A 26,626-nucleotide genomic window follows, 5' to 3' on the forward strand; every position below is an offset into this window, starting at 1 on the left:
CAGATGGGACTGTTGCATCTGGACGATTCATCGGATCCAATGATTGTCTAAACGTTGTGATCCTTTTATTGGCATATAAACAGAAGTTTAAAAAAACACCTACTGGAGGGAGAGTTAGTCGTTTATAAAAAAAAAAAAGTTATTTGTAAAAAAGATCTAAATGGTCCTCTCTCAGTTTTGATAGTAGTCGTTTGTATTAATCCTTTTTTTCACAAGCAGTGGAGGGCAGAGGATTACAATATTATTATTATTATTACAATGTGGAAAAGTCAAAAGTGCATTTGGGGTCAGTTTCCTAATCATCATCCTGTAATATAGAGCAGGTTTATGAATAATGGTGTCTTTAAAAACTGGACCTAAACTAATGACTAATATGTTCAACGCTCAAAACTGTTAAAACCACTCATACTTTTTCTATTATTTTTTTATTAAAAAACACGTACTAAAAAAAACTGTTCTCTCTGAATGGAATCTCATTTATTTTTTAACTCCCAGTTTTAAGTTTATCTGTATTAAGGCTTTTTTTTTCTCTCTCTCTCTTTTCTAAATATATATTTATATATATATTTGAAAAACAAAACATAACACTGTTGACTCAAATTGTAGGCACTTGTAAAAAAATAAAACAATTTTAATACTCATTACACAACTCTGACTGACACGAGGTGGCGTCACTCGCCGCCCGTAGCTCTCGGCGAGCACGTCTCCCGGGTTTGCCGCATCTCTGTGGCGAGCAGCGGCTGATTGGCCGGCCGGTGCACGCGTTCCGCTTCAGAGCATCCGATTGGAGGGCGGCGGCAGAGAGCCGCTGCCCTCGTAGTCCGAGGTGAGGGGCGGCACCCGCAGTACTACCCCGACACTCTGCGGGGCGCTAGTCTGTGTGGTGGGGGGGCTCCCGGTGGTGCTGCCCTGCACCTTGGGCTTCAGCGTCTGTGGGGAGAGAGGGAGGTAGCCCTGCGCCTGAAAAATGTCCTCCTCTTCTTCAGGGTCCAGGCCCAGGCCGAGACCAAGTGGGCGCGCCGCGTCGACGTGACCCAGCCCGGGCTCCAGCAGGCTGCCGCGCCGCGTCTCCAGCTCCGTCAGTCCGTTACCGCTGAACGCGTCTCCTTCCATCTCCTCCAGCTGCTGCGCCCACATGTCGCGCTGGAAGACGACCGCGTCTCTCCTCGGACCTGATGATGATGATGATGATGATGGTGATGATGCCGCCACGGGCGCCTCGTTGACCCTCTCTGGAAGGTCGTTGGCGACAGATTCCAGTTTGCTCTCCAGCAGAGGCCTGGCTGTGTGTGGTGCTGATGGTGTTTTGCTGGGGGCGGGGGTGGTGAGGTGAGCCTCCGCGGCCATGCCCGGCCAGATGTTGCCTCCGCTGCCCTCTTCAAAGCCCCCACCCCCGGCCCCGGAGCCCAGCTCTGGCAGGGTGGAGTCGTCAAGCTTATGGGTTCGGTTGAATTCGTTAAAAAGGTGTTGCAGTGCAAACATATTATCTACATCCTTCTGAAAGTTGGCCCAGTTGTCTGGGCTGGTGCTGAAGTCAGGCCTACATTCATAAAGGCTTTCGTTGATGCTGTACAGATCCTCCAGTCCCTGCCAGTTCACCTCCTCGTCCGTCAAGTTGGGAAGCTTAACCCTGTCGTCCGTCCCATACGGGCAGTGTGCTGCCAAACAGAGAGAGAGACGAGTGTAAAGAGCTGGAGCAGAAACAACACAGAGGCCTTTTTTCACCCTGACTCACAGCATTCAGTAAAGCTCTGTTTCTGCATCAAAGCTCCATCACGTTTAAACAAGCACACACACACACACACACACACACACACAAACACACACACACGCTAGGGCTCAACAATTTGGCTAATATATATAATTGTGTTTTAAGCTAATGTAAATATAGCAACTGTAGTGTGGCGCTGCTGATTGTTGATTGTTGTTGTAGAAATGACTGTAGTTCTGTAAACATTTCCTTTCACCCCAACCTGTCTAGGCAGATGGCCGCATTCTTTGAATCTGCTTCTGTCAGAGATTTCTGTCTGAAATGATACCAGCGATTTATTTTTCTTCCAATGTCCGCTTATTTTTCTATTTCCAATAAATAAATCAAAAAAGAAAACGGTAGAAAACAGTTCTCCTGCCAATCAGCAACACCTGAATATATGAAAGGAAATACAGCCCCCTAGTGGTTGGAAGGGAAAATCTCACAAATAAAAACAAGACATGGCTCCCAGAGTTACAGTTTTAGGTTTTCATCAAGATGAAGCTACTGTACTCTAATCTAACTTTGAGATATGAATTCTTTATGTTTAATTATTCACACCTATCACTCTCACACACACACACACACACACAAACGCACACACACTTATAAGGAGCATTAGATAAACAGCATCCACATGAAGCTCAAGCTATGAGTAGTGCAAAAACACATGCTGCCTTAGAATTAGAGAATCACAATGGGCTTTAAAAAAAAATGTAAATGATAGGCTTGAACTGGACTGAAATGCCAAGTCGGGCAAACCTGGAATAAAAGAATAAAAGAGCAGCAGAAAAAATAAAAAACAACACATTTCTCAGAAGCAAAAGAGAAAAGAAAGTGATCTTCCCCGGTGAACAGTGCATCCCCAGGTAGAAAAGATAAAGAAATTAAGCAAATGAGAAGCAAAATGCTAAATTTATGTCCGGCTCAGTTTTTGGTGTCTGTCAAGTTAAACCCGAGGATCAAAAGAAGTCAGCTTGGACAGAGGCTCGTCGTTGACTCACAGGAAGGAGCGGCTCGGTCTCCTCTTTGACCTCTTTCGGTGCTGCTGTTGCCTGGTTAGCATGTGCCAGAGACAGAGGTCAAACAGTCAGAGGTCACGGCAACTCAAGCGTCCCTTCTACCACGAGTTAATGTGACAGCTAGCCTGTGTGACGTTGCTTTTCCGCAACATGGTACCGGCACGACTCGACTCATCTCCGCACGATTGAGAACTGTAGATCAGTTAAACAGTAGCGCTGGGCACGTTAACTGCGTCAACGTTAACGCACGTTAACGTTAAAATATATACGCAGTACACAGGTACTCTGGTTATTTGTAGCGCTGGAAACTTTAGCGTTAATCTCATTTAGCAAAGGAATATTCTCAATATTTAACAGAAGAGCATGGTGTATTAAACGACTGAACAAATCTTTTTAATGAACCGATTCTAATGATTCAGTTACACTGAAAACAACTGCTTTACAAGTCACTCGTTTGTGTGTAAAACAACAAAGTCACGGCAGGTTCACGCAGCCGAGCTATGGTGACCCCGCCCACTTTGAAGAGGAACTATACGGTAATAGAAAATCAACCAAACCGTGTAGAGTCGAGCCGTGCTGAGGCGAGGCGTGCCGGTACCGTGTAGTGGAAAAGCGGCATTACACATATGGGGGATGGCTGACAATTGCATGGAGGGTGATTTTAAAAAGGAGCAGTTCAACGTTTAGATTCTTATTTTGTAGCTTCCTTTTTGGGAAAGAGAAAGTGAACAATCTGGTTTGTCGGCAAAACGTCAAACTGCTCCTTTAAGCTTTTCATGTAGATGTACAGTGTGTGATGAAGATGATGATGAGGAGGAGGGATGATGCCGTGTCATGCAGTGTCTTTCACGTGCACCTTGATATTTGTCAAGTCGAAGCACAACTTGAGCAGCTCCCATCATGAATGACTTCATTTCTTATTTAGTTAGCCATGCTACATTAAAGCTGTAGTGCGTAACTTTTGTTGTTTTTATTTTGTTGTTTTTATCTTATGTTATTTTTCTGCTGCCACTTGGTCTCTGCGAAAAAAAAAGTAATTTTTATGCCGTGTCCTTCATCGAGCCAGACTGATCTAAACACCAACAAAGTGAGAAACACAGGTAGAGTCATGTGGGACTGATTCATTAGTATTGTGTCAACTCATTTGACAGCGATTTGACTCGACAACAACAGACATTTATTTGTTTTTAAAAGTTACGCAAAACAGCTTTAAAGCATCAACTTTAGCTGTAAACGCTGCACTATCGAGCACAGCGGGTGGACATGTGCAGCACAGAATATCCCGAGTGCTAATTCCATGTTGAAGAAGAGAAAGAGAGAGCAGGTGAAGGTGAAGGCAGACAAAAAAAAACCACAAACAAACAAACAAACAAAAACAAAAACGAATGCTCTGACGTGTTAGCGTGTCCCCAGCATGCAGCCACAGATCAGATGAAGCGCCGACACCACGCGCATGGATGTTATTAGTGGGAATGAGGCAATTGGAGCCATGCAGATTTGTTAAAGATAAACAAAACAAAAAAAAAGCCACTGAAGATAAATAAAATTGGATGGATACCTGTGTGGCTCATAGCTTCCTCCATCTTTACCTCCTGATCGGAAAAATAGAAGCAATCCATTGTTAATGCTTTGATTCAAGGAGACGTGTGTGTGTGTGTGTGTGTGTGTGTGAGATCATTCTTATATTGGAGGTTCCTTCATGCACAGCTGCTACTCCCTATGGAGAAATGCAATCATTGGATGATCAGAGAGAGGAATGAGGAGAATTTAACTGCAGGGAAAACAAGGAGGAGAAACTCAGGAGGTCGGGCTGGATGGAGAGATGAGGAGTAAAGAGATTAAAGTGTTTTTTTAGAGGTGGAGAGCTCAAGTGGGTTTCCCCCCCTTCAAAATAAAACACAGTGTTATCCCATTAGGTGATAATTAATGCTGGTTTAAGTCAGACTGCAAACAGATGCAGCTAAATCTGTGCCAGAGTTTAAGGAAAAACAATCTATGACTGGACTGGATTAAAAGAAACAACAACTTCTGAACATGTGACGCCGTGACAACACTGAAACACTATCAGTTTTCTCAGTTGCAGCTTGGACGCCGCCGTGCTCCACTCTGGTAATTATAGACATGAAGTTGTTGGGTTTTTTTAATCCCCAGGGCATAACCAATGCAGCCAGTTCACACACACACAAATGAAAGCCACAGCTCAGCATTACTACCAGGCTTAGGTCATCGTGGCATATTATCACTTATTAACCATCACTGAACTGCCCGCCCTGTGAGGATAATTGGACCATGTAGTGGTCGTTAACACAACGTTAATGTGGCGGCGCTGACAGCATCATTCAAATAACATCTCTAAGACTACGTGAGTCATAAAAGGAGGGAAAATCTGCTGTAATTTCACTGTACTGACAATTTAGTGTGACGAGGAGGGGGAAATATTCCTGGACTGAGAAAGAGAAGGGTCAACGAGAGTCATCATGAGGAACGTCAACAACAAAAGGACACACAAAGACAAAGACTCGGTGATAACTCCTACACCTCCACCTGTAATCCCCCCAAACACATGCAGCATGCAGGTACAGTATGTGAAAAACACACACACACACAAATACACACACACATAGAACCAGAAAGACTGGAATAGATTCAAAACACAGTATAAGAACATCAAGAAATGTCAAGAACCACCATTAATTCATGATTTTATATCATAAGGTAGTGATTGAGTGTTGTACCTGTTTCCGCGCCTTTAGGTCGAGGGCTACACTGCTTGTGCCCCTGACAGCTCCTCATCTCCATGAGCTGAGCGTGGAGCGCGTTGAGAACCTCCCGATCCACCGAGTACACCGCGTTGGTCAGCTGCAACGTAAACAGAGTCACGCAGGGCGCACACAGACCTCGTTTTAGTGTATATACAGTACTGAAAAATCAGCAGGATAAAGTTACACACAAAACAAAAACACTTCACAATTACTAATGAGGGAATTTTTAATGGCTGGGTTTCACAACGCAGGAGCCAATGAAAATGGTTTCTCTTTAGAGAGAGAGAGCAGAGCGACATGGTTGAATGACAACACACACACACGATCACCCACCTGATAGGGGTCACTGTTGAGGTCAAAGTACTCCAGGAAGCCAGTGGAAAACTCACAGAAGAGCGTGTTGTGGGTCTCGTTGATGGTTCTCAGGCACCAGTAGGTGTTGTTGTTGGAGCTGGTGCACGCACAGAATCCACCCACTGGACAGTGATTTAAGAGTTTGTCAGTTTTACAGACACCAGTAATGTCCCAAAAGAGCTGTTTACTAGCAAGGCTTCTATATAACATCTATATAATGTTATTCTATATAACATCCTCTTCTCTGTCAAAGTTTCATTGTAAAACAGCGGGCATGAAGGCCTATTTTCCTTTTCTCAAATGTATTCTTAAAGCTGTAGTGCGTAACTTCTGCTGATTTTTGTTGTTGTATGTTTCAGCCTCTGCTTGTTCGTCAACAAAATGCAAACGGGCCATCGGACCCGACCGAGGGAGCGCTCGTGTGTATACAGAGGCGAGAGGTTTATTTTCAGACGTCAAACGACATCCATCTCACACAACCATACTGAGAAATACAGAGTTGTGTGGAGTCGACAGGCTACATTGTGTATCCATTTTAATTAGTGGTGGGCACGTTAACACGTTAGCGGCATCAATGTCAATGCATGCCGCCGTTTCCATGACGACTGACCGGAAAAAAAACGTGTGCTAACCGGCGCTAAAGGAGCTAACGCAGCTAACGGAGCTAATGGAGCTAACTGCTAAACGGTGCCTGGACTCCGGTGTCACGGCACGTAAACATAGTAACCTAGTACCTAGTGCCCACCTCTAATTTTAAAAGACCATGATGCTTTAAAAACAAACAAAAATAATGTATTGTGTGTCTTGACGTGAGCGTGCTGTACGTACATGACCAGAAAGGCGGAGTCTGCCAGTGGTCGTTGTTGTGTGTGAAGCACGTGAGTCCAGGCAGGCTGCAGTCGTCTCCCTTCCTCTGCCTCTTCTTCTCCTTCCTCTCCTTCTTCCGCCGGCGGATCTCGTTGTACAACTGGGTCTTCCCGTCTAGTTCCTGCGTGGCCTCTCTGTGTGAACACATAAGGATATGACAGTGTGTTTATTCTGCAATGACATTACAGCCTCACACGAAAGACAGTGCAAGGGGGGAAAAAGAAAATAGCTGCTGTGTATTGGCATAATCTGTTTCCAATGTTTCCTGCCGTGTTTGAGGGACTGACTGATTTCCCCCGGTGCTGAGTCATCCCTCATCTTTCCATGCGACTCGATCACTTCCAGACACCGTGTGTCTGGAGAATTCACAGAGTCTGACACAGTGTGTGTGTGTGTGTGTGTGTGTTCTGGGTTCACAAACGTCGACACATCAAAAACAAACATGCAGCACTGGTTTAGAGAGAACCTGACGTGCAGTGGCCATGCAGACATTTATGCTTTGAGTTAATATCCATGGTCAGGAGTCATTTAGAGTAAATGGAAGACAACTAGAATTCAAAGGTGAGGAGAAACTCACTTAAACGGATGAAGCTGATCGTTCCTGCCCTTCATTCTCTCTGCCTTGTTTCTGTCTCCTTTGATGTAATAGCTGGGTTCGCAGACACAAACACGGATTAAAACAACGTACCAGACAACATTTTTACATGACTACATTAAAAACAGATTTCCTTGAGATTAAATCTGAATAACTGACCTCTTCTTTCCACAGTCACATTCACCGGGCCGTGTCCTCTTCAGGTGGCCTCTCACTTCTCTGAGGTTTTTGATTTTGTCTTGAAGTGCTTCGATCTAGTACAACGAAACCAAAAATATAAATTATATATACATGTATGTAAAAGAAAACCCTAGACAAGTCCTCTGAATTTCACAGTTGTATCTTCACCTCTTGGTCCACATAGCTCTTGTGGTCTTTCCAGGCTCTGGAGGACTGGTACAGCTCTCTTTCACAGTGGACACTGTCATTCATTAGAATATAACACCTAAAACAAACGCAAAAAAACAAACCGTTAAGACCTTGTGCGTAAATGCGAGGAAAAACTTGACAGACCAGACTTGAAAAACCCTGATTCTTACTTGTGGGTGACCTTCACAGAGTTCGGGTATCCCACGGCGTTCGTGTCGTCGGCCAACATCTCCTCCGAACCGTCGTCCGTCCCCAGGTCAAACTCCGGTCCCTCTTGGTTGTAGTGACGCTTTGAGATGACGCGGCGGCGCACGGCCGACTGGTCGTCCGCTTGAAGGTCAATGTCGTAAATCTGACCTTCGAACTCCACAGACAGAGACCTGGTCGGCCGCGTGTGGACAAAACGTGGCCGATAACCTATTAAAATAAAAAAATTAGCATCATTGATTGATTAGTTAAGTGCTTTGAACTTTTACTGCTTCTCTCATACTTTTTTTTTTACTTCATATACAGCATGGCTAGAACTGAACCTTTTTCTAAACGCCACTAGAGGGCGTGAAAGCACAATCCTAGGAGCAGAGCAAGTTCCAAGACTTGGTGCAGGACTTTTGCATATTCTGTGCATCTGTCTCTTTTTAGGGTATAAATACATCAATGAGGGAAAAAAAACATTCAAATGGGTAACAGGTTTTAAAGATGGCTGATAAGTCGCACTGGACACAGACATCAATCTCACATCTCTATTTTCATACAATAATTTTTAAAGAGACGTACGTTGGCCATTTGACGAAGAGAACTGACGATGGGAGCGGCGTTCCGCCCTGGAGGATTTGAAGAGACCTTCCCCGCAGTCGCAGCCTCTCTCTCTGTTGTCATAACTTCTGCGAGGTTTCAGACTCCTTTTACTGGAGCCATCTTTGACGCCACCTTTACATTTCTGTATCCTCCACTTCCCCGTGATCTCTTCCACGCAGTGCCATTTCTGCAAGGGAAAAAAATAAACAAGGAAAATCGATTTAAAAAGTGTCCTTCATTTAATTTCTTTAAAGAGAGTCCCATATGGCAAGATTTTACTTGGCATGGCTGATAGGTGTTAAAGATGTTAACAGTGTGAAAATTGTAATCTCTGGTTTCACAGCAAAGCCTCTGGTTTTGTCGGGATCTTAGAAACTCCTCGAGAAAATCAAGCGTTTGACAGACAAATCTGAGCGTGTGGGAAAGCATGACATCCAAAAGAAGCAGGAAAGATAAACCAAGATGACCACATGAGATGAATTGGTTCTGTCTGGTGTCTAGAAAACAAAAGTGGAAACCCCTATCACTCTCACACGGAGCACGGCGATGCCAAATGCGTCACCAGTGAAATTGTGTAAATACGTATCCGAGCACTCGCCTCCATCCTCTGTCATTCTAAACACTCGTTCCCAGCAGGAAAGGAAAGTTGAGGCTAATTGCTGTGAGCAGCGCCCTGGGTTCGGTCTTGAATAAATGGAGCAGACACATCTGCACAGTGGAGCACAACGAATCAGCGGTGAATGTGGGAATAAGGGTCTTAAATAAGTCAAATCAGGTTTCTTTTGGAGCATTCATACGATGACTAAGAGCGTCAGGGCCTTTTCTCCACTCGTTTTTGAGGCACAACAGTAACGTCGCCGCCGCAGCAGCGGTGGGACAAAGACGGATGAGAAACCCAAGCAGACATGAATGACCATGCAAGCTGAAACAAGAGCGGAAACCACAAGACACTCACACTGTCGTACACCCCCAAAAACATGCGTTAGCAGAGGTTGTTCCTCGTCCCTGGTGAGTAAATCTGGCGCACCCACAACAAACCCGTACAGTTAGCACATGATTGATTCTCAAGGACCGCAACAAAAACACAACACAACACTGGTCTGTCTGAACCGAGTGAACCACGTCGTATTCAGAGGACGTCTTTCCGAAAAACAAGAATGGACGTCCTTGTTGAAGGCCGCACTTTGACCACAGAGATGCAGGGCAAGGGTGTTCTTCAGCGACAGGGAGGTGAGGTGGCATTCAAGGGCATAAATTACACACTTGATGAAATATGCTGTAATATTCTGAACGAGCTCAGGGAAACAAAGACAGAGATCGAGCGCTTTCCCCTGTAATTGTGTCGGAAACATTCCCCTGTCTAAGGTTTGCTCCCTGGGTGGTCATGATAAATCATACCAGAAGGGCCATTTGTGACCGAATCCTATACTGCAGCAACATATATATATATATACACCATAATGTATACTATTATCACCATCGTGTGATAACACGTAACATCAGCAGTCACGGGTTGGACCACACCCATCCTTCATGTTGATGTTGAACGACACACGCACGGTAATTTTGCACGGTTGCGTTTCAACACCTGCGTCTTCAGGACCACATGCTACGATCGCACGCTTGACATTAAAACACGGCTGACGACTGACCGGAAAAAGACACACGACGTCATGTCCAGTCACCGTTTACCAGTTAGCTCTCTTAGCTCATTTAGCGCCATTAGCACGCCTACAGTCGAACTGGAGCAGTCTGTTTATTAGAAGAGAAGAGCAGCGCTACAAATAACCAGCGTACCTGTGAGTTTAGAGACTAATTTTAATGCACTAATGTGCGTTAACGTTGACGCCGTTAACCACCGTTTGCGTGTCTAGCACTAGTTTTATTGTCACACATGTGATCGTAGCATGTGATCGTTAGCGCCGTTAGCGTGCCCAGCACTAAATAAAGCACAAAGAAAACAATGCCAGTCCCGTGGCGGCGTCTGGTATCGAGTACAGCGACAAGAAGACAACATCCCTTGATGAGCTCATCTAGAATTCTCCCAATGCCGTCTTTAATCACCGTTTGTTACAAACACACATTTTTTTGGACCATAAAAATGGATCTGGGTTGAATTAGCGAGCCGCAGCTGAAACCCCTCGTCCGTCATTTAACGCTACCTGAAACTTGTAACAATTTGTATTGTTCTGGTCCGTCTGTTCCGAGGCCATGCGCCGCTGTACCACTTGGATGTCGGTCTGCCAGAAAATTTTAATGGGGGCAAGGATGAAAGCAGCAGCCGCAAAACACCAACAAATTAATGCACCGCAAAAAAAGTGGGGGGAAGGAAAAAAAAAGAAAGAGGGTCCAATTATGGACAAATAGACTTGGACTGAGGATTCTGCAGAACAGCTCAGCTCAGTCAGCATGGAGGTGATTTCAAAGAATGGTACTCGTTACTGTTAGGGAAAAAACTGACTCCACTTTTCCACACTATTTCTGTTCACTATGGTCGAGCAGAAATATTATAATAAGTTCTCTTGTGTTCACATTGGTGCGTTTGTTTTACCTGTCCGGGCTGTTCACAGGCCGTCTGGAACTCGGCCTGCTGGCAGGTCTCTTTGACCTTCTTGTACTTGGGCAGACTGTTGGTGTGTGGAGCGTTCACAGAGTCATCCTTCTTCCTCAGGATCTTTCTGCACGAAGAAACCAAGAGGAAATCATCATCAACAAACAAACCTATTTAGGGAGTCGACGTGCAATTTAACTGTTAATACTGAACGAAAAGAAAGCTGCGTTTAAGCGTTGTTTAATTTCCTGTTTTGTACTTTCTGTCACAGCACTGTGTGTGTCTCATGCTCGCAGCCAGTGAATGGATGGGTTATGCAGCATCCATGTATGCCAGAGGGGTCTGGGCATGGACTTCAGCTCCAAGCTGTTTGACCTCAGGCTTGGCATCACTGTCAACTGCCCAGTCGCCTTCTCCGCTGCCACCGCCGCAAGTACTGGCTCAGGCCACGCCAACCCCCTTATCCCCTGCTGTATCCCCGACTCCCTGCCAACGCAGCCTGGCTGCTCGTGACCCACAGACAGAATGACGGCGACAAACGTAGCAAAGAACAACCTGTCCCCTTTCAAGAGAGGGGCGGCTGTTTTGTCCAGTTCCCGTCTGCCACCACTGTTCCCGGAGAGAACAGCCAATGTTCACACACTGGCCTGGCTGTAGTCTCACGCCTTTAGCCACGGGTGATTAAAGAGCTAACAGTTGCTGTTGGTGTTGGTCCCTGATGGCTGCGTTACGTGGATGATTAAGATTCTCAAATAAAACAGTCAGTCCCAGCTGTCAGTCAGGATTTCACAGGCTCAGAGGTACAGTTCTCTGAGGCCATGCGGGGATATTAAATCATAGAGCATGTCACATGATCCGTGAGAGAACTGTACAAAAAAACATTAACTACTGTGTGTGTGTGTGTGTGTGTGTGTGTGTGTGTGTGTGTGTGTGTGTGTGTGTGTGTGTGTGTGTGTGTGTGTGCGTCTGTGCTTCCCCATCTGTGCAGGAGCAACAGAGGAAAAAGGTCCGTGGAGGCTAATCTCGCCATTAAGAGACAAGTGCACCAGCAGACAGCTCATATAAACAGCGTGGATGAATGGCAGAATGGATTAAAAGAGCTAATGCTGTGACAGGTCTAAGGTCACACTCTTTCCATTTCACACACAGTGGTCCACGGCGCAGCCATCGCACAAACATATGCCAGTGGGAGACTGCCTGGCTCTTTCCTTTTGTACTCTTGGCTACGCGGCTGCAGATGTTGACGCAGTTGCTGGCGAATGAGCAAATAATTGGAAAGTAAATGCAGGGGCCAGGACAAAAAAAAAACAGGGATTGTGAGTAAATGATAGTTTGTAAGTGGGGGGGGGGGGTGTATGAAAGAACGTGACATACTGTAATATACAGTGTCATTACCCAGGCTGCCAGCACAATCTGGTCTTAACCACTGTAACTGTTTTCACATCTGTCATCCTTTAACGAACGCCTCAGTCTCTCTCTCTGCGTTCTCATTTATCTCATTTCACTCATTGTCTCGCCTTTGGGTACCTGCGTCACGCGAGGATCAGCTCGACGGTATTATTTCTCGCCGCGTTGTCAGGTTTCTGTCAGTTTACCCCTGGCATTAGCGCAGGTTAACAAGTTAAGTGAACAAAAGCGGGGGCTGTCAGATTGGAGGTATCGTTTTTCTGCAACATATCTGGCAGCGGAGGAGAGGTTAAACGAAGAACTGACAGGCTTCGTGAGAGAGACATCTACGGTATGCGATTGCGTGCACAAAACAGAAAGAAGTCTTCAGGGTGGGGTGGGGGCAGAGATGCCTTGGCTGTAGTGTGGCTGCTGCATTCCACACCGGGGAGGGCTGGTGACACGTCCTGTGAGTGGACCGAGTGTGAACCCTGCAGCCATTCCTCAGGTAACATCATCCTAACCCTGGCTCGCTTTTGTTTATTTTGCGTGCATCTAGCTTCACCGTGTTATTGAAATGTATCCTGGCCTGTCTCCCCCCCCCCCCGGTGCACAAACAGAAGGCTGAGTCAGGTTTAGGGCTCCCGATCATGTGGTCAACATATGCAAGACCCCCTTAAGAACACAGAGACTGTTTGTTTTTCTTGAAAATGAGGAAACGACAATGGTTGCACATGTGTCAGCGCCTCCACTGTGAGCCGTCACAGCTTCACCAAACAATATTTCAACCTCCTGCACCGTGACTGTGGTCAGGAAATGTCTGTCAGATAAGGAATAATTGGGATAAAAACCTCCGTCGTTGGTGTTGCACAAGGCAATGTTTCTGGTTCATTGAAGTCTGTGTCACACAATGCTCTGCAGTGACATGGATGTGCCTGTGGTGTGGAGAGGGAATAAAGAAGTGGAGCTTACCCCCTTTCCACCAGGAATGTGTCTCTCCAGACTTTGGGTTTCCGGTTGGGTTTGAATCTGGGAAGACAGAACACATCGAGTTTATAGAACTCATATGGCCGATACGCACTCACCCTGTCGTTGACGGTGCGTCGCTTGCAAACTTTGAGCATTCGATGGATTGTCTCACTGCTTTTCCGTTTCTATGGAAATGTTTTCTAACAAAACAATGAAACCGACCCAACTTTTTTCTCTTATATTGCTCGGCAACGACGCCCTTTTCATGCAGAGAGTAAAGAACAATGATTTTATAGCGGGTTTGCAGGAGAAATGAGGATGATTCAGATTCACAAACAAATGAATCTGACTTCATCTCAGCCAAAGAACATATGACAAATTGCCCTGAACCCACTTAATGCACAGCTGCAGTCAAAATAATCATTTTGGTTTTGAACATATGCATTTGCTCAGCGATGATTACCAAACTTTAATTACGCACATAAAATGCAAACTGTGCAAAATATAGATTACACAGCAACGGCCTGACCGATTCATACAGACCTATTGCCAGTCCTGTCCTGCTCCAGCAGCTTGAGTATGGACTTGCCATCCATGTCAGCAGGGGTGTCCAGCCCGGCGATGTGGAGGATCGTAGGAGCGAGGTCGATGTTCAGCACCAGATGAGGGTTCCTGGAGAAGTGCAACACACAGAAAATGTAAGCAACTGGAGCAAGTGAAGAGAGGAACAACAACTCTTTTGTTGACAATGATTTTTGTACTCACACTGCCCCCGCCTCCACGTTGGGTCCTCTCAGGAAGAACGGCACGCGGATGTCAAAGTCGTACGGCATCGACTTGCCCTTGACCAACCCAAACTGACCAATGTGGTAGCCATGGTCTGCTGTGTAAATAATGTAAGTGTTCTCCAGCTCCCCAGTTTCCTCCAGCATCTCATACACCTGGGTGAAATGTATATACAGCGTACAAATAAGAATGTAGGAATATACAGTATATACGCAACAGTTAACAAAGGGTCAATTTCCACGATGACGTGCGTGACTTCAAGTTTACGTCCCACGGCACTAGAGTCCAGGCACCATTTACCACTTAGCTGTGTTAGCCCCTTTAGCATCGTTAGCGTGCCTACAGTCGAACTGGAGCCGTCTGTTTATTAAAAGATCAGCGCTACAAATAACCAGCGTACCTGTGTAACTGCATATGTGTGCCTCTGTTTTTAAAGTTTAGCGTTACTTTAGAGACTTATTTTAACAATCGGGAGTCACGTAAACATGACGTCACGCACGTCTTTTTCCAGTCAGTCGTCATGGAAACGCATCATGCGTTAATGTGCGTTAAAAGAACATACCTTTTGCACGGAGTCATCCACAGACATGAGCGTCTGCAGCCTTTTCCGATGGAGAAAGTTGGTGAACTCCATGTGGATGGGTTTCATGGGGCCTGTGTACTGCATGATCCAGTGTTTGTCCATATTTGGGGCATAATTGTAGCTGGGGGTACTATGATGGCACAGAAGAGGATGAAAAAAAGACATTTGTATTAAGGTTTGATGGAAACAATGGTCATTGAGCTAAATAAGAGTGTGTAACAGCGACGAAAAGCTCATTTACAACCACCTGTCTGCTACTTTTCGCGAGCTACTGCTCAGTAACAGGTGCCACAGTTGTCTCCTGCCACTGACACGCATCAATAGCTACTCTGTTTGTTGAAGGAAATGTCTTAATACTCAGCAGCCAGCACCTTTGCTGTTTTTCCACACCTCTCCCTGACCATCTCTCTCTCCCCCGCTCACACAGAGACGAGAGTCTCCTCGCTCCACTGCGCTCTTGGCACAGACGAGTCATTTGAGGGTTGGCACATGCTTAAGAAAAATAATGGGCCCCAAAGTCATGTTTGCAACAACTTCTGGACCTAAAACCCAATAGGTCACGGTCATTTCAGATGAGGGAATAACAAGAGAGGATAAACAGCGATGGCAGGGAGAGAGGTCGTGTTGTTTGTGGATTTAAAGATGTGGTAGCAGCTATAAAGTAAAGGAGGAAGGTATACCACAGACAAATACTGCAAAAAAGTTGCAATTTAAAGCAAAATCATATGTAAATAATGTAAAGTGCTAATATGGCAATAACTGATGATTTTTATTCCCTTTGAAGTGCTTTATAAACACATTCTATGTCTAAATAACCAGCATTAACAGTAACGTAATGATTGATGATCTGCCTTCTGCCCTCATTTCCGCCGACTACAGGTCAGTGGCCTGTGCTCTGTATAAGCCCTGAACTACAGAGGCCCAGGGCCCATTCTTCACCTCAGGAAACCTCCTGACATTTTAAAACTTAACATACATGAATCCTGATGAGACCATCAATTCACGCCCCTGCTAGGCAGATAGAGACTGTCAAAAAACCGCAACCTCTGTAGTGTTTAAAAGAAGTGAAGGGGGTGACTTATATCTAAGAAACAGGGGGTAAAAACACCTACACTAAAGAATGTTAATGACATTAACATCAAACCTTCCCCCTGCTATTGTCGCTGTCAGAAGTACCTACGCTTCTTTGATTTATGGAGGCAGCTCCTCCTCCTCGACTGCCACGCAGTCTCTCCCAGAGTCTGTGCATTACACAATAGCTGAATGTGTGATCTACTGCAAAAAAACGACTGGTCAAATAAAGATCTACAATCCGTGAACTCAAAATGGAACAATGTCAAAAAAAATATACGCTACCGTTCAAAAGTTTGGAGTCACCTATACAATTTTATTGTATTTTCCATTAAAAGTCACACTTTTATTCATCAAAAGAGTTGCAAAATGAAAAGAAAATCTAGTTAGCAAACACAATGTACCATTGGAACACTGGAAATGGGCCTCTATACACCTATGTACATATTCCATTAAAAACCAGACGTTTTCAGCTAGAATAGTCGTTTACCACATTAACAATCTATAGAGTGTATTTCCGATTAATTTAATGTTATATTCATTGAAAAAACGTGCTTTTCCTTCAAAAATAAGGATATTTCTAAGTGACCCCAAAGTTTTGAACGGTAGTGTAATCACAATGTATGAAGGAAGTGTGGGAAAAAAAAGCTCTTTCCATATCTGTTTTGAAGTACCTGGGCCGCTGCACTAACTATTCCACATATTCCACACACACTGCACCTACACAAAATCACTGAGGCAACCCATTCAGTCACCCTCGGGCCCCAACTCCACCCCCTTCACCCGCGGGCTTGGGGTAAAAATAGATTAATAATGTCACAAAGGGTGTTCCAAAACACACAATGCATTCTTCTCATCGCAGGAGCTGAAGGGAAAAAAAAAAACGACTGATTGATATGGACAGGGTCAGGAAGTCCTTTGCGAATTACGCACGAGGGGAGGAGGGGAGGGTAGTGGAGATGAGGGAAAAAAAAAAAACGAGAGCAGACACTGTAGACACAGCGGGAGAGATAAAGAGACAGTGATACACAGATGGAGTGACAGACACAGAGAAAACAAGACAGTGGGGAATGTTAAGTGGGGATAGAACGAGAGGAAACGCACAAGACAGAGGAACACTCTGAAGAGCCTCGCAGCCTTGAACCTCCTGCTTCTCTTTGACATCGTCCTCCCTCCTCCACCTGCCCCCCCCCCCCCCCCCCCCCCCTCCGCCTCGTGGAGTAATGCACCCTGGGAGCAAGCTGGAGTGCCTACCCAGAGATGGCAGGGCACGTTGCCATGGAATGAACCGGAGTATTGCAACGCTGCCACAACTCAGCGACGAAGAGTTGTGAGCTTGGCATGGGGGTAGTGCTGATCTATCTCGAAAGGTTTTTGCAGCTATTCTTGGATAATAAATTATTTTGATTTCACGCAGCCCCAGCAGGTTTTCAGCAACCCCAATTATTGAAGATTGCTCGTGCTGTAATCTTTTTTTGGTTCCTCGAATCGTAAAAAAAGGCTCATTGGATGTCAACAAGACAAATTCCACACAGCAGCAGATGAAAGCTTCTACATTGCCACCGTATACAACATCTAAATTTGGAACATGAATGTTTACTTGCGTTCTTCTCGTACCATAACTCCTATAGACCGTTTGTGAGATCTAGAAAATGTACCGGCGATCTGTCAGGGTGTGACCCCACTTTTCGCCCTATGTCAGCTGAGACTGGCACAGCAAACCCCGCGTGACCCTCATGTGGACGATAAAGCATCTTCAAGCAGAAATGGATGGATTCCAGAAAGCAGAGAACTAGAGCTTTGCACTTGTCATTACGGTAGCCCTTCAAGGACTCCCAGAATTCCGCAGAACGCCCGTCCAAAGTGAAAGTTATCTTGGTAAAAAAAAGGAGCAGAAGAACTCACTCACTGAGCATTTTTTGACAATTCTACAGCCCTAACATCAATATAAATCCAGGCATGGTCATAAGTGGGTTAAATTCCCATGCACTTGAGAGCAGGCATTTTAACTTACATGTGCTGAGAAGCGTTGGGGAAGTGCTCGGAATACTGAGGTGCAGAATCTTCCGGGCCGTGAGGAGCGGCGTGACTAATGACCATCATCACAGGGCGGTGAGGGTACACCTTCTTCGATATGCGGAAGAAGTTGATGCTGTCGTTGGTGATCAAGTCTGTGAAATAGTCCTGGAATAAAGAGCAAAAAAAGCAATGTGATGAATAATCGCCGCAAAGCCTGAGTGAATTCCGCAAATCTACAGGAGGCTGAAAAATGAAGGTGGGACTGCAAAACAACACAAGCCTTGATAAAATTCACTCTCAGTCCAATCAACATGACATGTTGTTTTCCTTCGTCCAGTCATTTTCAAATAAATGGAGAGGGGCCAGTGGGGATATGAACTGGGGCCATTGAGTGCACTACACTACCAATCTGTCGAGTCAACAGCTGGCAGCCTGCCGGTGTGTGTGTGTGAGTGTGTGTGTGTGCATACAGTACATGGGCTGTTGCTTCATCAATGAATCTCTGCACTATTGAATGTGACACCACTTGGTGAGAGGAGCCTGGTGCGCTCAAATGGTATGTTGTTATGACAGCTCACAACCCCCCCCCCCCCCCCAGTGCCTCTATCCATTCTCTTTCTCCCATTTAGCCTAATTTGATTTCATTGGTTTTCTCTCGCCGCAGATTCACTCACGGAGATAAGGAAACAAACTAGGAAACAAAATCAAATCAGACCCAATAAGCTGAAAAGGCTGTACGCCTCGCTAACTTTGAGGAAAACAAATTTGAAGTGAGAGGGTATACAAGGTCCTGAACTCTCTGTGAGTGAGAAGAATACGACTGAATGGATGAAATGGACTGACTGATAGATAGATAGATAGATAGATAGATAGATAGATAGATAGATAGATAGATAGATAGATAGATAGATAGATAGATAGATAGATAGATAGATAGATAGATAGATAGATAGATAGATAGATAGATAGATAGATAGATAGATAGATAGATAGATAGTTTGTAGACATTTCAAAACTTTTATATTAGCAAGTTAACCGTTCTACCTGCAGTTTTGGCTGTTGTTGCCTGGCATACAACATGAACGAGGGAGTGCCAGGTTAAGAATGAAAGGGTAAAGGGTGATTTCCCTGAAATGTCAGATGTGGCTTTGGCTGATTCATCCTGTCTCTATTAATAGGCTTTTATAGCCAGGGCAGCTTTAATGGCCTGGCAGCTGTAACGTGCCCATGGAGGCTGGTGATTGTGTGCACATGGCAAAGCGCTGCCATGTGCACTGCTGCGAAGGCCTCTGGCAGGTCAGAGGGAAGTGACAGTGTCATGGGGAATGCCTGGGCACCAGCTATGACACGGTCCGCGAGCTGAGGGGTATCACTTTCCTCAGAACCATTTGGAGATGATTATTAGTAAGTGGCCGTCACATAACACAGACACATTCACACGTGCTTTCATTTCCGGATGGCATTAAAATGTGATTCTGAAATGTTAGACCTATATGGGTCGACTGTCGGTTTTCAGTTAATCCCTGATAACTAAACACTATTAAAAACATTAAATCTGGCTTGCGAAACAGGCTGCTTTGTGTCTCTGTGACGGTCGTCGTATGTCATGGAATTAAAAGGAGAAACAGTGAATGGATCATATTCTCATTCTAAATGGCTCACTAAACAAAAGCTATAACCTCGATGAACTCATCCTCCCACAGATGGAAAATCAGATGGGATGTAATTGGATGAAATCACTGGGTAAGTGCCTCGTCTAATAACAATGACTCGGTGTGCCAGATGCACTATGTGTGGACCATCATGATCTTGTCGCCCAGTGTGAATCTGAAAGGAGGATTTGTGGTGGCAGGCTGATGGGTTTTGTCACTAAACAGCAAATAATGTAACCATTTGGTGTGAAACCACAAGTGCTGACAAAACACATGCCGTGTAAACACCTAGGCTTCACCTTGTGGGTAATGTTACACCTCAGTCCAAGTTGGCAGAGGCGCAGCAGTCCAAACATTTGTTTGCCCATCTTTCAAGCAGCCTATCCTGAAAGCTGACATGCATCCAAACTCTAAAGCCACCTCGTGTGGATTCCTCATGTACTCAGGAATATGCTACATGAACAGATATTGGCATGGAGCTGCAAAAACAAAAACTGACAGCTCGACTAAAAACATTTGGGGGAAGATTGATGACCGGTGCCAAGCAGGGGCCACAAGAAGACAGTGTAACCCCAGTGTCCTTCTCCTGAGTCTGACAGTGATAAAGTGAAAGTTCTCCGGGATTTTTTTTATTATATGGCATATAACAAAATGTCACGGTGACACAAAAAGAGAAAAGAAGGAGAGGAGGAAGGGGGCAAAGCATGTTCAGGGTGGTATTTATCATCGTCGCCCAAAGACGCTTCAATCTCACAGCGTCTAAATCATAATTAAGGGAGATGCCATCTAAAGTCACTTTCCCTTTAATTCACAAATGAAAATTCCTGTGCGCCTGGATCATGACACCGTGATAAGTGAAGTGTTTTACTGTCTGTATTTATGAGTGAGCGGAGCCTGTAATTTGACAGGCAAGTGTCTTCACACTGAGTCACGAATGGGAAACAAATGAGAGATTGCATTAACAGTTCCCTCTTAGGGAAACACATACCTTGGAATAATCGCCACCGTGTTTCTCCTTGTAACCATTCCGACACACGGTGTAATTATAGAAGCGGGAATTTTTGATCAATCCGACCCACTCGCGCCACCCAGGCGGGATGTAGCTGCCATTATACTCGTTGAGATATTTCCCGAAGAAGGCTGCAGAGGAGAGAGAAGAGGAGACATTATTTCATTAGGTAGTCTCAGGCACCTGGCAGACATTTAAATTTGTTTGCTCGTTCATTTATGAAGCTCTTAATTCTCTGTGTCTGACTGTACAACGTTTCTTTGCGAGCCTCCCTTGCCCCTGGCTTCGCTGCTGCACAGGATTCTCGGACAGGCTGGGCAGGAGGCCAGTCTGCCCCAGAGACGGCTAATTGCAAACCAACACATCAGCACAAAAACCACAGGCCATGCTGCAAGCCCACAGAGACCCCACTGAGCTGCCCACTCCAACGCCTGCCCATCGCTCACACACAAACACGGTCTGATAAGACACCAGAGCGACCAAAAGCATCACTGACCTGTTCTGTAGCCGGTGTTGTTGAGGTAGACGGCAAACGAGCGCGGCTCGTGCTGCTGCTGCCAGGAGGGGGACGAGCAGTTCTCGTTGTTGGTGTAGGTGTTGTGGTTGTGGACGTACTTGCCCGTCAACATGGAGGATCGAGACGGGCAGCACATGGGCGTGGTGACGAAGGCGTTGGTGAAAGACGTGCCGCCGTCTTCCATGATTTTACGGGTTTTGTTCATCACTTGGAGAGAACCTGGAGGGCGAGGCATGAAGGTCGGCGTTAGAGGCGTAAAAAAAGTTACATAGGGTTTTATAATAGGAAAATACTATTGATTTGTCAAAACTTCACCTTTTCTTTAGAGAATTGTCAGTGGCAGAATAATTACAATACAGCAGTAAAGAGGAGGCCAGATGGCCATTCAGCTTAGGGCTTATGGCCTCTAGTTAATATTTCATGTGTGGAGGAAGAACACATGAAGACAAAGACAGTGATTAGGACAGCATGGACTGTAAAAGAACATATAAATGTACATGTATGTATGTATGTATGTATGTATATATATATATATATATATATATATATATATATATATATATATATATATATATATACACACATGTATTTCTACACATGTGTATATATATACATATATACATATATATATACATATATACATGTGTATATGTATATATATGTATGTATATATATATATACATATACATACATACATAAATACATACATATATACATACACATACATACAGACATATATATATATATATATGCACATACATAAATAAACATATATATGTAAAAACAAAAAAAACTGTGAACTATTTTTTGTAAATAAGGAACCAATTGAATTACATATACTGTAATTCCAGGAAACCCAGGACATGTGCCAGGCCTTACCCAGCTCAACATCCTGGTCGTCAGTCATAATGAGAATGATGTTGGGCCGGATGTTTCTGCGGTCTCTCTGGATGCGACCCCTCAGGCTCTGAGCCCTGGTGGTGGTGAAGGCCCCGCTGCCCGGAGCCCAGGCCAGCGACAGGAGGGCGAAGCAGGCCAGCCACTGGATCAGCATGGTGCCCCCCTCCTCGAGATGACAGGCGACAGAAGAGTGAGATGGAAGGGATTAGCGGAGGAACGAGGGGAAGGAGAAGAGGTCCACTCGGGGGCCGCTCACTCACTCACTTACACCCGGGCAGCTCTCACGGCCGTGGTCGACTGAGGAGACAGAAGGGGAGAAAACACATGACGTCACAAAAAGGGAACGTGGACCGACATAAAAAGGGGAAATAAACAGGCAATTTTAATGTGGTAGAATAGAAAATCACATTATATTCCCAGAAGAAGACGGATTCAATTCTTTCTAGAAACATAACAGGATATTCCACGCTCTAGCCCAAACTCGAAACCTCGTCAACACAAACACTTCTCACAACCTGAGCTAAAATGACGAAATCGTAGCAACCCACAAAACATTTTAAAACAACAAAAGAGCAACATCAAGATCTTGAATCATGTCTCTCACCTCGGGGAATCCCATGTCTTTATTTTATTTGGTCTTTTTGGCTCTCTGTGTCAGTTATCTCACACTCACACAGAAAAACTCTCCATCTACAATGCAGTTGTTGAGCTCAGAGTCCCCGAGGCCACGCCATTGGCCGTCTGCGCTCAAACACCCGCGGCCTCTCACCAATCACCGTCCACCGTCCACCTGTCACTCAAAAGTCACTCCCCGGTGAGTCAAGCGTGACAGAGGGCTACTGGGGAGGATGGGACCACACTAGGGGGGAGGGAGTTAGAGGGTTGTGGGGGGTTCACAGGAGGCGGAGAGAGGGTTCCGCTACATTAACCCCAGTGCCACTGTCGCCAATCACAGATTACCACTGAATCATCATAACACTGTGGAGACTGGAGTTCTACACATCCTTTTACTGAAAGTTTAGACCAATCCTAATGTCAGGAAAACAGCGTCAATAGACGTTGGTCTTTGTGCTTTCACCAAAACACATCATATGAATCTGTAAATCCTCATTACGTGATTGAAGGCACAAGTCACGCAGACAAAAATGCAGAGAACCCTGTAAACAACAGTATCTGTGAAAGAATCCCTGTTGGCTATGAGAGTGAACCGAGGTGTAATGAATACTCCATCATTGCCTGTGTGGAGGAAAAAAAAGTGCCTTTTGGGCAACAATCCCACTGAGTGGCACCACACTGCTCACCATTCTGAGTTAATGGCCTGAAAGCAAATGGCAGGTATACGACACCTGAGCCCCTGTCGAACCCTTCTAATCTCATTTACACAAAGGGCCGGCCCAAACTGGCAAAGACTTGACACGACAAGGAACAGCAGCTGGTTATTATTTGAGACTGATACTTCGTGGCAGACACGGTAAATAAGTGTTTAGCAAATCAAGAAATGCAAATCCTGTTTTTTTTTGTCATTAAAGCATCATGTTGCTCTGCAGCTTAGCATTTTAAACTTGAAGAACTAGACTGTGGAGACCAGTGATTGTCGGTCTCAACGCAGCGTATTTTATCATGCAATATAATTTGCAGAGATTTCATGTTTATTCAAATCACAAATCCTCTTCCAAACAAAAATAACAAAGTCATGCCCTTGGCATAACTCAGTATTTCTTATACACCGCTGTTCAAAAGTTTGGGGTCACTTAGAAATGTCCTTATTTTTGAAGGAAAAGCACTTATTTTCAATGAATATAACATTAAATGAATCAGAAATACACACTATACATTGTGGTAAACTACTATTCTAGCTGCAAACTTCTGGTTTTTAATGGAATATGTACATAGGTGTATAGGCCCATTTCCAGTGTTCAAATGGTACATTGTGTTTGCTGATCGCGATAGAAGGCTATTGGATGATCAAAAAACCCTTGAACACCCTTGTGCAATGATGTTAGCACAGCCGAAAACAGTTATTTTGAATAAAAATCATTATCTTTTTGCAACTATTTTGATGTGTATAAGTGTGAGTTTTAATGGAAAACACCAAAAAAATTGTATAGGTGACCCCTAACTTTTTAACGGTAGTGTATGTTCTTCCCTGGACTGCTTGAATGTTGCCCATGATAATCAGAGCCTCAGACTCAGCTTCACGAGCACTTTGGTCAGTCCTGCATTTTAAACGGGCAGCAGAGTCCGGGGCCAGCGAGTCCAGTCATGGTGACAGGCTTGAGCAAACATTGGCGCCATTTGGACAAACAGCCCATCCAGTGCAGGGTGGTAGAGTGCACAGAAACTCACAGTGAATTACACACACAACACAAACTACTGTACAAACACACACGGTGACATGCAAACAAAAATCATAAGACGCTCTCCCACAAGAGCAAATTCTGCTTCAGCGATCGTACGAATCCTCCTACACGAATGGAAATTCATCCCAGAAACAATAGCCACAACCCAAACGTAAAACAAATTTGAGTCTATTTCTGTCAACGTGTGGACGACGTGAAATCAGTGAGGCCAGATTGTTGTTAGCACCCAGTGTGGATTTAAACTCACATGCCAGTGGTTCCCAGCAGTAGCCTCTTCTTACAACTTTAGAGAAGTGGCGAAACAGACAAGAGCGTTCATTGTGGAATCTAATACCAACCCAGTGGTGCTGATGTGGTTAGCCACAGTGCTATCAATAGCCACCCTGTCTGAAATTACTGAGATGGCAAGGACTAATAAAGTGCCACACATAACGACCAATAGGACACAGGCCAGGGCCATGAATAAGAGCGAGACTTCCCTTCGTCCTCTGGGTTACCTCTCATCCTAACTTCATTTCATCTGATCCACTTTTCTCAAAAAAGGTCAGTGGAAGTTCACTTATAAGCAAAAAGGATTTCTCGAGAGCTCAGTGAGCGTCAGGAGGAGGATCATTCGACAGCTGGCAACCTCAAAGTGACTGCTCATCAAAAGGAAGCATTTATAGTACATGACTTATCCCATATGACACCTAAGACATTCAGCTACGAGAGGAAAGTCCAAGCTAATCAACAAGACCAGTGTGTAGAGAACAGCAGATACTCACCGTTAATTCAAGCTACAGCTTTAGCTCGACTACGCCAATTATTTAAACTACTGTCCTGGTCCAAATACAAGCACTAGTGGGGAATCAGTGGAAATATGCTCCTTTTCTGCTAATTACCATGCATGAACTTTGCAATATTTCATTATTTAATCTGACAAAGGATAAATTCTGTCTCCTTGTCAGTCAAAAAGATGTCCCAGGCCGAATCTCACCACAATTTCCAGGTTCAGGAATGGGAACTGTGGCACATGCATAGAGCCTGACTCAATGAATGAAACGTAGACACATGCAGGAGTAATTTCCACTTCCAATCGCATTATGTGTTAGTCCTCTATGAAAAATGCATGCAAGTCTGACAGAAATTGTACTATAGCAAATTTCTCAGGCTGCTTTAGTTGGACTAAGACAATTTTTCCCTCCCTGACGTCAAAATCATTGAACTGTAAAAGTCTAAAATACAACTCATAAGTAGAAACAGCTTATGCGAGTGCACTTCATTAGAGTTATATAATACATGGAAACATATGTATAAACCGTGTCTTATCTCTGGATATCCGCTTCAGAATTGAAAGTTGGAAAGTGCTCACATTATCCAGACTGAACAATTTAAATACCTCTCTAATCATCGCCAGTTATCAGGATTAACTGCGCCAGATTAGGCGAATTAGATCCGTGTGTTTAAACAGAGTTTATGTTGTTTTGGACACAAACTGACAACAGAGTGGGGAAGGGGAAGGTGCTTGGGACAGACCAAGCACTCCAAGTACTGTAAATACACAAATCTTAACATGAGAGCATCACCAAATCTGAAAGTTATTACACACTTGGCCTCTAAATCTCCTCCGTTATTGCCAGTGCCTCCAAGATCAGAGTTCAAATGCATATTTACAAATTTCACGAGCCCCCAGATGTCCCTCTGTGAGAATAATGTTTTATGTCATATTCATAAACACTTACTCTTATTGTCCAGATTTTTACCGGCTGCTTCTTACAGCTCAATAAATTAGCCTCTGGAAAAGGCGACCAGAACAAGTATGGCGGACAACTCGAGTGTCTTTAAGAGGTTTTATTCTACACACAACTTAATACACTACTTAATAGGTTGTAAACCGACAAAGGGTTCTGATGATCAGTTACAGATGACACGCACTGCACACGCTGAATAACTGCTAGTTCTACCCTTATTTATCTAATCTAGCATTGTGTTAAAGGGATAGTTCGGAATTTTGGACATAAGACCTATTTTACAAACTCAGCCGGTGTGATGGAGACATCTGGAGATGCTTTGAAGAAATTTCATTCAGTTCTTCTAGTCGATTACAATCGATTTGCCTCTGGTGCACTGTGGAGTCAGTATCAGTGTTTCTAATGCCATGCTAGCGCGTACCATTGACTTGCGCTAGCCATAGCACCAGCAAACTCGGCAACTAGAACTGAATGAAATTTCTTGAAAACGTCTCCAGACGTCGCCATCACACTGGCTGAGTTGGAAAATAGGTCTTATGTCCAAAATTCCGAACTATCCCTTTAAGTTTAAACAGGTTT

At 44.6% G+C, this 26,626-nt stretch overlaps 1 protein-coding gene across 2 annotated transcripts; it reads right to left on the reverse strand.

Annotated features, from left to right (window-relative positions):
- Nucleotides 1-771: 771 nt before the first annotated feature.
- sulf1 (sulfatase 1) lies at nucleotides 772-22,111 on the reverse strand (the record flags this gene model as incomplete). 2 transcript variants are annotated; one of them, XM_083901607.1, is made up of 19 exons in its annotated part: nucleotides 1,521-1,658; nucleotides 4,331-4,364; nucleotides 5,508-5,631; nucleotides 5,868-6,010; nucleotides 6,717-6,889; nucleotides 7,333-7,404; nucleotides 7,510-7,604; nucleotides 7,699-7,795; nucleotides 7,890-8,136; nucleotides 8,494-8,701; nucleotides 11,066-11,192; nucleotides 13,424-13,480; nucleotides 13,964-14,092; nucleotides 14,186-14,361; nucleotides 14,769-14,919; nucleotides 17,875-18,044; nucleotides 20,520-20,671; nucleotides 21,037-21,276; nucleotides 21,937-22,111. In XM_083901607.1, 19 exons carry the CDS (start codon nucleotides 22,109-22,111, stop codon nucleotides 1,625-1,627), a joined length of 2,604 nt encoding a protein of 867 aa, XP_083757733.1. The 2 variants fall into 2 exon arrangements, with proteins under 2 accessions (XP_083757732.1, XP_083757733.1); XM_083901606.1 differs by lacking the exon at nucleotides 4,331-4,364 and having other exon boundaries at nucleotides 772-1,658.
- Between the last annotated feature and the right edge of the window lie 4,515 nt (nucleotides 22,112-26,626).

Source organism: Microchirus variegatus (assembly GCF_963457635.1).
Source record: "Microchirus variegatus genome assembly, chromosome: 15".
NCBI classification, from domain to species: domain Eukaryota; kingdom Metazoa; phylum Chordata; class Actinopteri; order Pleuronectiformes; family Soleidae; genus Microchirus; species Microchirus variegatus.